General features: G+C 35.7%; 2 protein-coding genes across 2 annotated transcripts; one reads left to right on the top strand and one right to left on the bottom strand.

Annotated features, from left to right (window-relative positions):
- The first annotated feature begins 4,020 nt into the window (after positions 1-4,020).
- On the top strand, positions 4,021-8,558 carry LOC130730869 (lipid phosphate phosphatase delta). The gene is made up of 8 exons (XM_057583005.1): positions 4,021-4,420; positions 4,548-4,643; positions 4,748-4,822; positions 4,935-5,065; positions 5,675-5,778; positions 5,873-6,001; positions 6,275-6,390; positions 8,030-8,558. The coding sequence occupies exons 1-8, from the start codon at positions 4,241-4,243 to the stop codon at positions 8,429-8,431; spliced, it is 1,233 nt and encodes a 410-aa protein (XP_057438988.1). The 5' UTR covers positions 4,021-4,240; the 3' UTR covers positions 8,432-8,558.
- A 587-nt stretch (positions 8,559-9,145) lies between these two features.
- Positions 9,146-14,735, bottom strand: LOC130730871 (serine/threonine-protein phosphatase PP2A catalytic subunit). The gene is made up of 11 exons (XM_057583006.1): positions 14,454-14,735; positions 13,512-13,568; positions 13,126-13,209; positions 12,785-12,856; positions 12,146-12,217; positions 11,900-11,940; positions 11,047-11,113; positions 10,173-10,364; positions 9,968-10,057; positions 9,761-9,868; positions 9,146-9,679 (listed from the first exon to the last, which is right to left on the bottom strand). Exons 1-11 carry the CDS (start codon positions 14,544-14,546, stop codon positions 9,614-9,616), a joined length of 942 nt encoding a protein of 313 aa, XP_057438989.1. The 5' UTR covers positions 14,547-14,735; the 3' UTR covers positions 9,146-9,613.
- Positions 14,736-15,281: the final 546 nt, after the last annotated feature.

Raw genomic sequence — 15,281 nt, 5'->3', positions numbered from 1 at the left:
CGCAGCAGCAGCAAATTTTCCAGTTTTGCCTTCATCAGCGGTCCTGTCGGAGGCGCTAGCTTTTCACCGGTTTATTTCTCTTGCTATCTAGTTGGGCTTCCGTTCGGTTTGCTTCGAGACTGATTGCCTACAGCTCTTTCAGAGGTGGAAGAAGTCACAGGACGATAATTATTATTTAGCTTGCATTTTTAGAGAAAGTATTTGTCTTTGTCGTTCTTTTGATGTTGTGAACCTTACTTTTGTTCGCCGTTTAGGTAATTCTGTTGCGGATTTTCTAGCTCAGAATGCTTCCTCATTCGCCAGTTTGGTGTGGATTGAGGAGGTTTCTCCGGAGGCTAGTCGTTTTGTAACCACGGATCTTTTGACTTCATGCCTACTTCTTAATATAATTTGTAGTTCTATTTAAAAAAAGCATGCTTGTTAATATTTAAATAAATAATAAATAATTATATTTATGTCGTAAATATATTCTAACTTACTCTAGAAGTCACTTAACACAGTGTATAATCCCTTATACAATAGACCTTCTGTAATGCTATTCAGTAACACGATTTTCAGTATATGACTCTTTTCTCTCTCATTCAACAAGTTTAACATGATATCTAGAGTCTTTTGAGAGGCAACCCTAAACCGTGATTGCCTGATGGACCCACTGTCCTCCGGGTTAGAAATATTTTCATCAAACCGTGTTTCAACTCCGGTTTGCCCCTCTCCACTCCTGTGACACTTTTCAGCATCTAGATTCATCACTTTGCATTACAAATCACCATTGCTGCCGGTGACAAATTCTCCCTTCAAGAAATTGGCACTGTCCAAATTCTCCCTTCTTTATCAATTGCATTTGTTCTTTACGTGCCTGGAGAATTCCATTTAATTTAATTTCTATCAATCAATTGACTCGTTCTCATGACTATATGTGTTGTCACCTTTACTAATGGCAATGTTACTTTGCAGGATTCGAATTTCGGGACGGCAGCTTGGTGTCAACCCAAGTCTCCTCAAACTTCAAAGGCTGGTCTCTAGTCTTTCCAAATTATCTGGTTTGCATTGTGAGTCATGTCAGTTAGGGAAACACACTCATAGTCATTTTCCCGATCGAATCAATAAACGAGCATCGTCCCTTTTTGCTTTAGTTCACTCTAATGTCTGGGCCCTTCCCGTACCATCTCGACTTTAGAGTCCATATGGTACCAGTTGCAATATATATAGCTTGGATATCTAACAAAAAATTATATGTTTATTTCAATTTTGACTTCAACATATAAAATTTGAAATTTTCATTCGCTACTTGCAAAATATCTTTGTAAAAAGCTATCCTACTAAATAAAAATAAACATTATCATTTTATCTGGGAGCATGTGTGTCACCTTGGCGGTATCATCAAGGCCAACCTCCCTTTCTACCCAGTGTTTGAAATTTTTTTGGAAAACAGACTCTTTCTCCTGGTGCAAGTAGGCGGCTTTGGGTGTTTGGAGAAGTCGGGGTGTTATTTTCTGAAGGGAATACTCCTTCATGCTATAGAGCTTATTAGGACTATTGGTGAAGTTCAACTTTGATGCTTATGTTGTCAGGCCGACTTTAACTAGTTTTGATTTTATCACACGGGATGTTAGTGGTAAGGTTCTTGTAGCGACGATTTCAGCTTCGCGTGTTGTTTCATCTTTGCTTGCTGAGATCATGTGCTTTTGTTGGTGTTCTTTTTTTATAAGCTGAAAGGTGCTCTTAATTATCTGCTATTATTCATGATTATATTGATTTTGTTTCATCTTTTGATTTTGTTGTTCAATCTTTATTCATAGTAAACTTCAAAAAAAAAAAGTAACTCTATAAAGAATGGTTTAATACTTTAATTAACCAATTTTTCTTTTACTTTTGGTGGATGTTATTTGCATGAATGTTTCTATAACCTCGGATCCATTTCTCCGGAAAATCAAGTGAACAGTGCAAAAGAAGTGGGAAAATTCACATTAATTGACACTCCACTAATGAATGGTGGCCATGTGTTGAAAACAATAAATTTGGAGGATGATTCGTCCAAAAAGTCGGAGGAAACATCATTTTTCTATTTGGATTGAGTAAGCTTCGCCGGAACTTTTTCCTTCGCTAGGGTAGGTTGATGTAATGATCACGTCTATGCCTATCGTTTTGATTATTGAATTTGAACCAGTTTAAAAAGAAAATTAACCATTATACATTAATGTCATTAATTTACACTAACACCACTTCACAGAAATACTTTAAAGTCATTGATTTTGATTAGGTTGCTTTGGCGGTCATTGACTGGTCAGTTTCGTATGGCGTCAAATGGATCAACAGATTTTTTCTAAGGTATTATCGTTAACATCGATCTCTCGTCACTATATTAATAATTCTTCTAAATTTTAAAGTTGTTTTCTTCAGACAAAAATTGGATTGTGGACGGCTTAACAATGACACACGAGGCAAGTTCTTAGAAGAAACAACAATGCAAAGTCATCCCAAAATCTTACTTGCTCAGTTCTTTATTTATTAATTGTTCACTTTAAATAAATAAAAAATATTTTTATATATTTATTAACTTAGAGTTATAAGAAAAAGCATTAAATAATGTTTTTCAATAAATGCCCTTGCAAAAACAATAAATGAAGAAAGATAAAATTTATTATAAATGGTGGAAATAGAAAAACAAATAATATTTTCATAAAAATTAATAAAATTAAAATTACTTCTTAATATGTTTTTTTTAGATAAGCCCACTCCTTAATAGTTTATTCTTTCTCTGATCAGTTATATAGGAACGGGTTACAATTTATTGCAGTTTAATTGTCAATGCATTTCATTGCATCCACTCAACGAAATGTATTAAATTAAAAAATGTCATTAGTTGTCAATATCAATTAATTAATTATCTACAAATAGAGGCTGAGCTTGATATATAAAGTTTCTTAGTATTCGTCTTTTTACCTCCCAAAAGAGGCATTTTTTGCTGTTGAAATGATCTAAACAGAGGCATCGTAAATTCATAGATTATTGCATTGAAAATTTCCACTATAGAGTGTGGACTGAGAGAAAATAAAATACTAAAGAAAAGGTGAATGAATGTTGTATTTGTTTGTATTTAGGTAAAGAGATAGTAAAATTGTACGTAAGAAAGACAATGTGCCATTAACAAACCGCAAGAAGAAACTTTTATTTCTTAGCTCATTTAAGTGTACGTTTTTAGCGTGGGAGCAAACACAAACGTGATTTTATATATCTTAAGATACCAATGAAGAAGGTAAAATTTGTCATATTAAGTTTAACCTCGATAAGAGAAACATAATTTTGACATATTAACTCTAACTTAGATCTATATTAATTTCAATGTAAATCCAAACAAATACTGAATAAAGATCAAAGTAACCATTTTTACATTTTACTTGCTAGTGATTACTTTTTTGTTGGGTTAAAATTGGAGATTGTTTAGTTAAAACCTCGGGTACACACGAGTCAAGCTAATCTGTCGGACCTAACCATAAAAGTACGGTAGAACTCACGAATGTATTCAATTTTATTTTGCAGAATCTGATCCGATTGGTTTATAGATCTAGGGTTCCGAAACTCTAAACCCAAACCGACGCAAGACTCTTTTGATTTTTTCCAAATTGAAAAGAAAAAATGTATGAAATCCGATTCGAACCCATCCCAAACACTTTCGATTCGATTGATTCGGAATTTGTTTTGGTCAAGAACCAAACTACACTAACCCATATGCAGCCCTTGGGCTTTAATATCAAATCCTTTACTCATGCAAACAAAAACTGAAAAATTGACATGGCAAAGTCTTGTTTTCAAGTGGAGTTCTAAAGCCACTTTCATATAATCCGTGTTCCTCACAATTTCGTCCTCCATGAAATTGAAAGAACGCCGTTGACCCGCTACGCGTTGAACCTTCTTACTATGTCACGTTACTAGTCATAGTGCCACCAAATTCCAGCTAATTCCAAAGACCACACACTTGAACCGAATATAAATTCCATGGCTCACAAAAATCTTCACTATTTTCTTTTTTAAAATGAATAATCACATTTTTAGAGATTAATTTAAAAATTAAAATAATGTTGAATCTTTGCAAATACCGTTGATTCCTCAATTTGATTCAGCCAGGTTTACTATTTCTGTACCTGCGACTCTCTCTCCTCTGTTCTTCTTCTTTCTTCGGTTCCTCTCTTCTTCTTCCTTCCTCTGTTCCCAAAGAGGAAACAAACCAGAGAGAACAACAATGGAGGTTGAGGGTGCAGGTGCGGGTGCAGCACTGTGGCAAGGTGCGGTTCTGGGTGGAATTCTCTTCTGGGTTGTGTTTTCTTCATACATCAATCTCACTCGCAAGCTTAGATCCTTCCTTCAACCCTCTGTGACTCACCTTGTTGATACCGGAACCCCTATTATCCTTCAGATCCAGGTAACTCCCAAAATTAGAATTACAAAAAAATAAGAGAACCCCAGATTTTGATTCTCTCCAAGTTCTAAGCTTTTCAATGTTTTTTTGCTGTAAATGCTGATTTTGTGTTTTGATTTTTTTGTTTAAGGGTTACCGTGCTGGTTTGCTGGATGCTCTTTTCTCTGGGTTGTCTTGTGTTGTTTCTGTTCCCTTTTACACTGCTTTTCTCCCTCTGCTATTTTGGGTACGCACGTGTTGTTGATGATGATGATGTCATGTTCCATGAACTGGTGAGAGTTCTTGTTTTTGGGAAAATTGAGATTGATTGGGTTTTTGGCTTCTGTGTAGAGTGGTCATGGCAAATTGGCAAGGCAGATGACGTTGTTGATGGCGTTTTGTGATTATATTGGAAACTGCATAAAAGTATGCACTTACTTTTGTTGAATTCAATACTAGAATTTAGAATTCTTAGTCTATGTTTGAGCTCACTTTTTACCTGTTATATTAAATGCTTGCTGTGTTTGTCACTCAACAGGATGTGGTTTCAGCTCCAAGACCTGCTTCTCCACCTGTCTACAGAATAACTGCTACCAAAGATGAAGAAGAGAACGCCTTAGAATATGGACTTCCTTCTTCTCACACGCTTAATACAGTTTGCTTATCTGGGTACTCATTCTAATTCTTTTATAATCTTTTAATCCTAAGTCATCTTTCTTGTTGTGGTGTGAGGCTAAGTTAGCCGGCGGGGTGACAGAAAGGGATTATGAGGCATTTCTAGCATGTATGGATTAACTTTTCTGTCCTCGTGATCAATTATGGAGTCCAGAAGCTACTCACATAAGCTTCTTCCCATAATTGATTATAGATTAGAATCAATTATAGAAGGATTTCCAAACATGCACATCATTAGAGTGGCAATGTTGTGTGTTCTTGAGGCTGTTTGTGTGTAGCAAGTTGGTGGTTTTAGATATGCACAATTGCACATTGTATAGAGAATTGAGCAGGCTGGATTCATGCCTTATTATTCAAGTCATATAATTAAACTTTTTTTTTTCTATCTATTTTCTGGATCAACTAAGGAGAAAAGAGAACAGCTAAATATGTTAATGCATTTGCAATCAAACACTTAATGTACTGTCTATCATCAGTTCAATTTGATTAGAAGCATGAAGGTTTTCAAAGCTAGATCATCTGTTGAGAAAGATGAAACCTTTGCTTCCAATTCTGTTTTTTATCATTAATGGATGCTTTTCCTCGGAATGGTTTTTTTATCAGCTACCTTTTGCACTATGTCCTGACTCATCCTCAAATTCAAGGTGCCTATATTAATTATCTTGGAGTTTCTCTCGGTTGCTTGTTTGTGGCTCTCATTGGTTTGGGTAGGTATTCTATTACTGTTACATTATTATCAGTTTCCCTATTGTTGGCCTATTGCACTGAAAAACAATGAAATTTGTTTGGTCTTTTTTGTAGGAAGAATTTATCTTGGTATGCACAGTGTGGTTGATGTTCTTGCTGGCCTTCTTATTGGACTCGTGATCCTTCCATTTTGGCTCACAGTTGATGGATACATAGACAGTTTTGTGATTTCAGGACAAAATGGTATTCTTACTTCAATTGAATAAATTCAGCGCAGCATAGCTTTATCCTTTACAATAGCCCAAATGCTGGCAACTGGCTCTCAGATTGTGCAAATTGGATTACATTTTTAACTATATTCTCAAGGTTTTTAGGATTGCTTTCTTATTTCTTAAACATCTTTTATATGTAAAATGATTAAAACCACTCAATTTTCCTATGTTTTTTCTCCTTACTCCCTTTTCTTGATGAGTTTTCCTTCTACCCTCTCTTTATCTGAATCTGTTTTTGTTGCAGTTACATCTTTTTGGGCTGCCTTGAGCTTCCTCTTGCTCTTTGCTTATCCAACTCCTGAACTTCCAACTCCAAGTTTTGAGTTTCACACTGCTTTCAACGGTGTTGCATTGGGAATTGTAAGCAGTTTCTCACCCTTTGACATCATCTAAACTTGTTTCATCTTGATTATTTCATTATGGATGAACATACACCATTTTACATAATTTATTCTTGGTCTAAGGTTAGACATTATGGGAGAAAACAGATCATAGGCCAAAAGAAGACGTCTGGTAGTCCTTTAGGATTCGTTTGAGTAGTTCTCCAATACCAATTAAATACGCCATAAGGCTAGACCAGAGCTTTACTCAGTTTTGGTTTCTCAAATTACTTTTAGTCTTGGATAGATACATATTATTCTTATAGGTATTATTTTAGGGTAGGGAAAACTGCAATGAAAAATATTAGGACTTCAGAGTGTGCAATTGTGTCAGACTATTTACTAATTAGCATACTGTATAAAAAAGAACAAGTGAATCTATATGAACATAAAAAGTTCTGACAAATGCCAACTACAACATATTTTTCACTTCCTTGTTAGAGTAGTCTGAGTAGATGCTGCTGTCTCAGAATTTGTTAAAAGATGGGAAATGTGAAGACAAGAATCAAGAATGTGTTGACATCTCTATTCTCAAGTATTTGATTAATTTTTTTGGCCCTTAAAGTCTTTGTTTTCTTTTGTTTGGTCTTTGGGCCAGGGTATAGTGGTTAGGTGAAGTTATCGCCTAAGTGTTGGATTCAGGATTCAAATCCGTAACATTATAAGTTTGTTCAGAGTCATAGTTGGGTAATTGCAGTTTCTAATTTATTATAATTACTATTATTATTGACAAATTCTCAAGAAACAGTGCAGTGTGGAACACTGGTGTCTTGCTGAATATTAGAATAAAACTTTTGTTGGTACAATATCCTGAGCTTTCTGCATTGAGCAAGGTGTTCTAACAGTCCCTCGGCATGTCACTTATTGCTTGACTTTGCAGAGGGGCAAAAGGGGGGGGGGGGGGGTTCTAATTTCCTTCACTCACTAGTCACTACCCCTTTGAATTATGGAATCAACATGTTGTGGAACTATACCCTTATGGTCCTATGTGCTTCTGCCCTTTTTGTTTACTATATATCTTTTAGCCTCTCAGGGTTTTCGGTGTTGTATAGCAATAAACCTCCAAGTCATTCCACTTGTGACCGCAACTTCCATGTTACTTCAGTTATTTCAATCCTTTATGGCAAGTATCTTTGCAGACCGTTCAGATTTTGTAGAAATCAAAGTTATGATATAAATTTGGGGAAGAAGAAATAAATTGAGAGTAACTGTGTAGAATCTCCAGATTCTATGCTTTAGTTAGGTTTGACTTTCCTCAGTCAGCTTTCCTCTCTAAAGTGAGCTTTTTCCTTATTACAGTCGGGCTCTGTTGTAATACTTGAGACAAACTCTTAAAATGATTCTAACTCCTATGTATACACTATTTATCAATGTGATAGAGATTCAGGGAACATTTTTTGTAACATGATATAGAGTCTCCTTTCAGACCTAAGAACGGTACTTGTATATATATGCAATATGCTTTTTCAAGTGACTTTACATCTTCACCCTGAATATTCAAAAGCATAGGGAAATTAGATTGTTGTTGATAAAGACGAGAAGCATTTGCACTTGTATATTTCCTGCTTAGTGGTGTTTCATGTTTTGTAACCTGTACTAATTTCAATGCTTCTGTTCAGGTCTCTGGGGTACAGCAAACTTACCATCTATTTCACCATGATTCTGTTCCTCATTTGTTCTCTTCAGAACTGACAATACCGGCATATGTGGGAAGAGTGCTGTTGGGAATACCTACAATTCTAATTGTGAAGTTCTGCAGCAAGGCTCTTGCTAAATGGACTCTTCCTGTGGTAGCAAACACCTTGGGCATCCCAATTAAATCAACCAGCTACATCCCCACACTGAATGGATCCACAGCGGGGAAAACGTCCGATAAGCTCAAAGGAGGAGGTTACTTACAGAAGCTCTTTTCACACAAGGCATTCGATGTTGACACCGGAATTAGATTTCTTCAGTATGCAGGCCTTGCGTGGTCTGTGGTCGACCTCGTGCCATCTCTTTTTTCATACATGAGCTTGTGACATTGAGATTCTTTATTATTTTATTAAATTTTTGTACAGAAGAAGAATTCATCCCATTTTGATCGTATACAGTCAAAATGAGCTATCATATCACAACAATAAATCATTTCCACCCTGTGAAATTTAAGCCTAGTGTGATCCCATGTAGGCCCATACTACTTCCCAGTAGGTTTCACAAATTAATCCACGAAACACATTTCTTCAACTTGGCGCAAAAAAATAAAGAAAAATCTGAATGCACTATTAACTTTGGTTCAAATCAATTTGTTTGCAATCTCATGTTTTTTGACGTTTAATTCACAGTTAAGCATTTTTTTATCCAATAATTTTTTCAATTTAACAAGGAAAGAAACCCGAGAGCTTTAAATGAGTTATATCCTTGAAACATATCCACAGTAAAATTTTATATGCAAATATTTATAATTATAAATTATATTTGAAATGATCCGTATCTTATCACGTAGACTTTTAGCATAAATCTGACTTCAGAGTAAATACCACTCGTTTATTGCAGTTTAAACAATGGAAATTCCATATTCGTCGCAAGGAATGCAACTAACAGTGTCAAAGGGATAATAAGCGAGTCCTCCTTGATTGAAATCAGCACTAACCTGGATAGGGGTCAAGAATCATACGTTTGCAACTTATCATGTGTCTTTAAGAACGACATAAGATGCTGTATAGTGATAGAGTGACTTAGATGAACATAATTCGTAAGAGCCAATCAAATCGCTATATCATGCAACTTTCACTAAAAATTGGTAGAACATAGCAAAAACATCGACGAGTTCAAAAAAAATCCAGTCATAGTGCCTAAAACCTGGAAAGGGAGGTATAATTATAAAACATGAGAAAAATAGACAGGTAAAGCTAAACAAAAAATATCCACATTTTGATGGAACAATACATATTCCGACAAAGTCATATTATCTTGGCGACTACTCCAGACTGGGTGTCCAGCAAGTTCTTGAGTGCAACAGATCAGTTGAATGTTACCTGCCTATTATACATCAAAGCAGTGTTTGGACAAACCATAAAAGCATAGGCCGCGAATGTATATCCATGGATTTAAATGCTTACAGTAGTAATCTCTCCAATGAGGATGCACAACACAACTACCTGAAATTAGTGCATAAATAGCGGTAACCATGATATACCAGTATAACATTCAGCACAGCTACATCACAGGAAGTAATCAGGCGTTCTTCGGGTCACGTCAGGTTCTCCTCTCCTTGGAGCAGGTTCAAACTGCATGAAGTATTTCAAATTTAAACAGACTATTTTACCAAACCGTACGAGCAAATTATGTTGAATGGCAGTGAAACAGACCTGGATAAATGTGTGTCCCTTGCAATCATCAACCTCCAATATGGAAGCCATGTTCCCACATCGGTAACAGTAGTTAGGTGCACTAAAAATGGTAACCACCTTTTGTTCCTGTTTCAACAAAACAATGCACATATCCAAAACTTTACCCCTATAATTGTAATGTGAGCAAATGAAAAGAGAAGATCATTCCTCAAGAAGGACATTTACATGAGCCCAGTTAAATCCATCCATAACCAGCTGATGAGCTCTCGCAATCAACTTAAGGCTGTTTGTGTGATTGAATTGTTCAGATATATCCTGAAAGAATGTGAATGGAGTTAGCAAAATAATAAAAAACAACAATAGGTCTCCTAATGCTTAAAAAATACATATTCAATTATGTAGGGAGTCAAGAAATATTAGCTATGCTTACCTGGCCAAAAGTATATCCAGCACCACGAGGAGATATCCCCCAGCCACATCTGTCATCCGGGTCAGACCACAATAGATCACACATGGGCCCTTCATGAGGAACCTCTTGAACACGGTCGAAGTTTCTTATGTTATCAAGGGTCTCAATTGAAGGTGACAGGCCACCGTGCAAACAGAATATTTCTGATTCTACCTGGAAAGGACTATGCTATTTGAGAGGCCAAGTAATCAAGAGATTGCAAAAAAAAACTTAAACTACAGTTTCCAATTTATTATGTCAAACAGATGAAGGTTGTTCAACAGTCAACCGAAAATCTTGAAGCATCATGAAGACAATTAATCTCAATTGAACGAGCCACAAAAGACAAATTCTCGTTTTAGAAACTATAGAACTTATGGCAGAAATGTAATAACATTTTAATACCTATAAATATATTATAATACAATCATATCCATGCTAAAGCAAACTATCTGGGTGTGCTAAGACTTACCACTTCATTATATCTTAGCCTATCATCAATCTACACAAAAGTTGAAGCATTTTATTTTCTGAATATAACAGAAATTTAGGCTAGTTTGCGATTTGCAAAATGGGCAGAGCTCATCAGACAAGCCATTAGACAAATTGCATTCTGTTGATTTTAACTTGAGAAAAAGATCATATACCATGTGAAAAAGATAAGAGCCACATGTTAGTTCTTTGAAGCTATTAAACAAAAGGTAAATACTGATATTTTCAACTCATTGCAAAAAGAGAATTTATTCTAAAAATTTGCTACATCTTCCAAATTTTCCATTTACATAATAGCTTACATATGCAAACAAGACACACTCCAACATACAAACATAATGCATAAATTGGGGGGAGTACTAACCAATGCAGTCAATGGAAAAAAATCAAAGAGGTCTGTAAAGGTCTTCCAAACATTAGCATTACCATACCTGCAAAAAAGTGGAAACAAATTATCATGTAAGTTGGAGATAAAAAATAATAGGATTGTTTAGGCGCAAGAAAGCAAACTAAATAAGCTAAAATCTACATATCAACTGATTAAAACATGAACTCATAAAACTGAGCCTGGGAAAGGATTTAATATTTCCCCTCAAAAGCAGAATTTTCTTATTATTGTGATTTTGAACGATATCCCTTTTGAAAGCATTACTCACTTCCATGTCAATTTACAAAATATTTATGCATCCTGAAGTAATCAGTTTGTCTAGGTGTTTTAGTCTCCAATAATGGATCAAACCAAACATCCTTATTTTGTTCTTCAATTCAGACCAAAATTTCCACATTTCATAGAATTCAATATTCTTTATTTTTTGGGACAGAGGGGCATCTACAGATTTACACATCATCAGTAAGATATTTTATGCCATCCAACTTCCGTCACATCATTACCAATACAATCAGACGTCATATTGCCACTTAATCAAAAGGCTAAATGACAGACCTAATCATCAGCAAAATTCAGATGTTCATCCCAGAACTCCAGCTTAGTAAATAAAATAAAAGTAACAACTAACCAAGAAACTATGCAATCAACATTAAGAGTTAATTTCTAAAAGGGCGTGTTGCAAGGGATTTTGCTGCAGTTCACATTTAAAAAGAAGTTCGCGACTCCACCTCAGTAATACTACAACATTGTACACTGCAAAAATATCTCTAGACAGAAAACCTTATGATTTGCTCCATAGGAACTCTAAAAGAAGGTGTTGAAAACTCACTTTCTTAAGCATTCATCGTAAAATCCATATACTTGAGTAATCTGCATAACAGAAAGATGATTAAGGAACAATTAGCTCTCTGTAAAGTCTTCAAACCAAAGCCAAAAACTTTTAGCACTAACAATATATTATACAACTAAAACGCCATTCAAGACTAATGGGTAATATTTGTTCAGAAATAAATGCCATTGCGGACCTCTGCAAACAAGAAATTTATAATTTTGAACCAAGAGTGAAAACTCAAACCTGACGGCTTTCATGGTTTCCCCTAAGAATAGTAATTCGCTGATGATACCGCACTTTCAGTGCCACAAGGAGCTGGATAGAATAACTAATCAGTGTGTCTATCATACAAAACTGTTAAGTAAAGAAAAATTAAGAAACAAAGATATTAACCAAAGTAAATATCAATGTTACTTCACCATCAGTTCACTCCACAACGCCCAAAGTTGTATACTACCAATATCTGATATACACAAGTTGAAAAGTTTATGCCGATAAACTTAATTATACAAATGATCGCGATATAATATAAATTACTATGAACATGCAATCCACCTTTCATCTCTTTGAGCCTTCTATATCTTGACACATTAAAAAAACTCTGCACTACGTTCTAAAGCTATTCCCTTAATTATATGTGCTTATGTTATGAATATGATAATTTGAAGGCAGTTACATTTTCAGTTCCATCCTAATATGAAAAGACGACAGAAATGAATCTCAAAGCTCACGAAAACTTCATCAATTACCACTAAGAACTATTTTCCACCTGATTTTTGTCATCCTAATGCATGAATACCATATAAAAACTATGAATCTTCAAAAAATAACTACTAAAAGCTGAGGAAAAACATCATATAAGTTTGTCTCGGTTGTACTTACAGTCACAGTCTCAACTGAATAATAACCCCGGTCCACATAATCACCCATAAATAAGTAGTTAGTATCTGGACACTGTAAACAAAACAGGTTAATTTAGATATCAATGATTAGAAAATATAATATCCAGAAACTAATGATAAATCATAATCTAATCATAATACATTTTGCACAATTAAAATAATAAGGAGCTTTAACAAAAAAATAGGCTCATGGTGAAGTCAGCAAGTTGTTCCTGCACTATACAATTCACTCCTCTATACCCCATGCACTTCAATCTTCAAAAGTTATTTGACAGGTCATGAATATTGAATACAAAACAGATTCATAGTCAGAAATGATACCTTTCCTCCAATTCGAAATAGTTCAGCAAGATCATGAAACTGGCCATGAATATCACCACAAATTGTGACAGGGCTTTTCACAGGCTGTGGTACAGAGAGAAACCAAAAAATTAATGTTTATTTCTTTAAGATGAAAAACTAGCAATTAAAAGGTGCATTGAAATACAGGATTGTGCTGTTCGCATACAGCTATGAAGCACAAGGCCACAAGCAAATTAAGTATTATATGTGAGAGAAAATGAATTACATTCCTTCTTCCACAAAACAGGTATTAAAAGCAATGATATCAGACAAATGAGCCCAGATATGAGGGGGGAAACTGAACAATGTTTGGAGAAACAGAAAAGCACCTAATTGCAAATTAAGGCATGAAGAAAGGGTCACACCTGGACATTGCTTTCCTCCATTAAAATCTCCTTAGCCTTCTCACATAATTCTTTTACCTACAGATAAAGCAGATAACAAGATGATTGGTTTATTTTTATATTTATATTCCCTAGAATAACAATACCAAAAAGACTAAGGAGTAAATGACGGACATAACTCCCCAAAGATATATCACTCAGATAGCAATGATATCCATACATCTCCCATCTCAGTAAATTGTAACGTGTAAGCAAACAAACTTCATTATCTAAGGGTTGTTTTGCCCGGAAAAAATAAAGACGACAATATTTCTGCAATAAGAGCAACAACTACATAAAACCACTAAAATAGCAACAAGAATGTATTCACCACCAGCACCCTTTCATCTAATCTGATCATTCTTCAAAAACATCCAGCTAACCACACTATCACAGTGTTCTTCAACATACAGGTTAGAAACATAACTCATAGTAAGCCAACATCTAGTGCATTAAGATGCCAAACAAAGTCATGACTTCCTATATATAAATCTCACCAGTCACCATAACGTTACTATACACAATGAAACATTTAATCTCCCCAAAAATCTTAGGGAACTAGCAACAGTTTAAGAAATATCCAAATTCCAGTGTCATAACATTTCAAATACAGAAAATCTATGTCTTCAGATGTCAAACCTCCACACAGCAAAACAACATCTCCGCACACAAACTACCAGAAAGCAAAATTCACAGCTAAAAATCGCTTTTCAGCGAAGAAATTTGATTTATCTCATCCTAATTGGCTCAAATCAGGTCAAAAAAGCAAAAAAATCATGGCATCGTGGTCTCCATTTCACGAAATCAACCAAATTGGGCGCGATAAAGAAGGAAAAACTGATAACTAAACAAATCGAGGCAAAATCGAGACGTGGCTTGCAGAGGAAGAAGATCTCGAGAAATAGAGGGGAAATTGAAGGGAACCTGTTGCTCGGAGAGTGGCTTGCACTGCATGAGCTGAGAGATCTGCTCGTCGAGATCGTGAGTGGACTCGGATGGCAACGAGTTGGCACCCATCGTGAATCGGAACGAACCCTAGGCTAGGAGGAGAGGATGGAGGGTGGATGGATGATTCTCCGGCTCCGGCCGCGGCCTTTCTCGGTCGCAGTGAGGAGGAGTGGACGGAACCCAAATGGAGGAGAAGGCGCGTGAAATAACAAGATTTGCACGCTGCCCGATAAATACAATTCATTCATTCGCTTTTTATTTTTTCTTTTTGGTTTTTTGTTGAAATTATGATGCACCCGGTATCGAAAAATTAACAAAGCAAGAAAGAAAGGAAAACGGGAGAACTAGCACATGGCTAGTTTATCTTTTAATATGAAATACTTCAACTCCGGTGGGGCAGTGGCTAAATCCGCGACTCTAGTGACTTGAGAGAAGGCTCCATGACGAGCAAGTCAATCCGCTGCACCATTTCTCACCCTATGGATCCAATTCAGCATACATTGCCAATTCCGATTGAGAAGCTCCCGGGTCGATCCCAAATCACCAGCATGCTCATGTAACCTCCACCGGTCACCATCCCTCATCACCGCGATCAGCCCCGCGCAATCCACTTCGCACAAAACACGCCGGTGACCTTGGTTCCAAGCCATAAGCAACCTGTCCCGGAGCACTAAGGAGTCATCACCTATTACTATTAATAAATCAATATTTGTAAGTTAGTAGTCTATTTTACTATTTATGAATAGTAATTTTATTCATTTTGTTAAATTAATATTTTTATATTTATTAATTAATATTATTATA

This window comes from Lotus japonicus, chromosome 1, assembly GCF_012489685.1.
Source record: "Lotus japonicus ecotype B-129 chromosome 1, LjGifu_v1.2".
Classification (NCBI taxonomy): domain Eukaryota; kingdom Viridiplantae; phylum Streptophyta; class Magnoliopsida; order Fabales; family Fabaceae; genus Lotus; species Lotus japonicus.
This window is presented reverse-complemented; position numbering and strand designations above follow the sequence as displayed.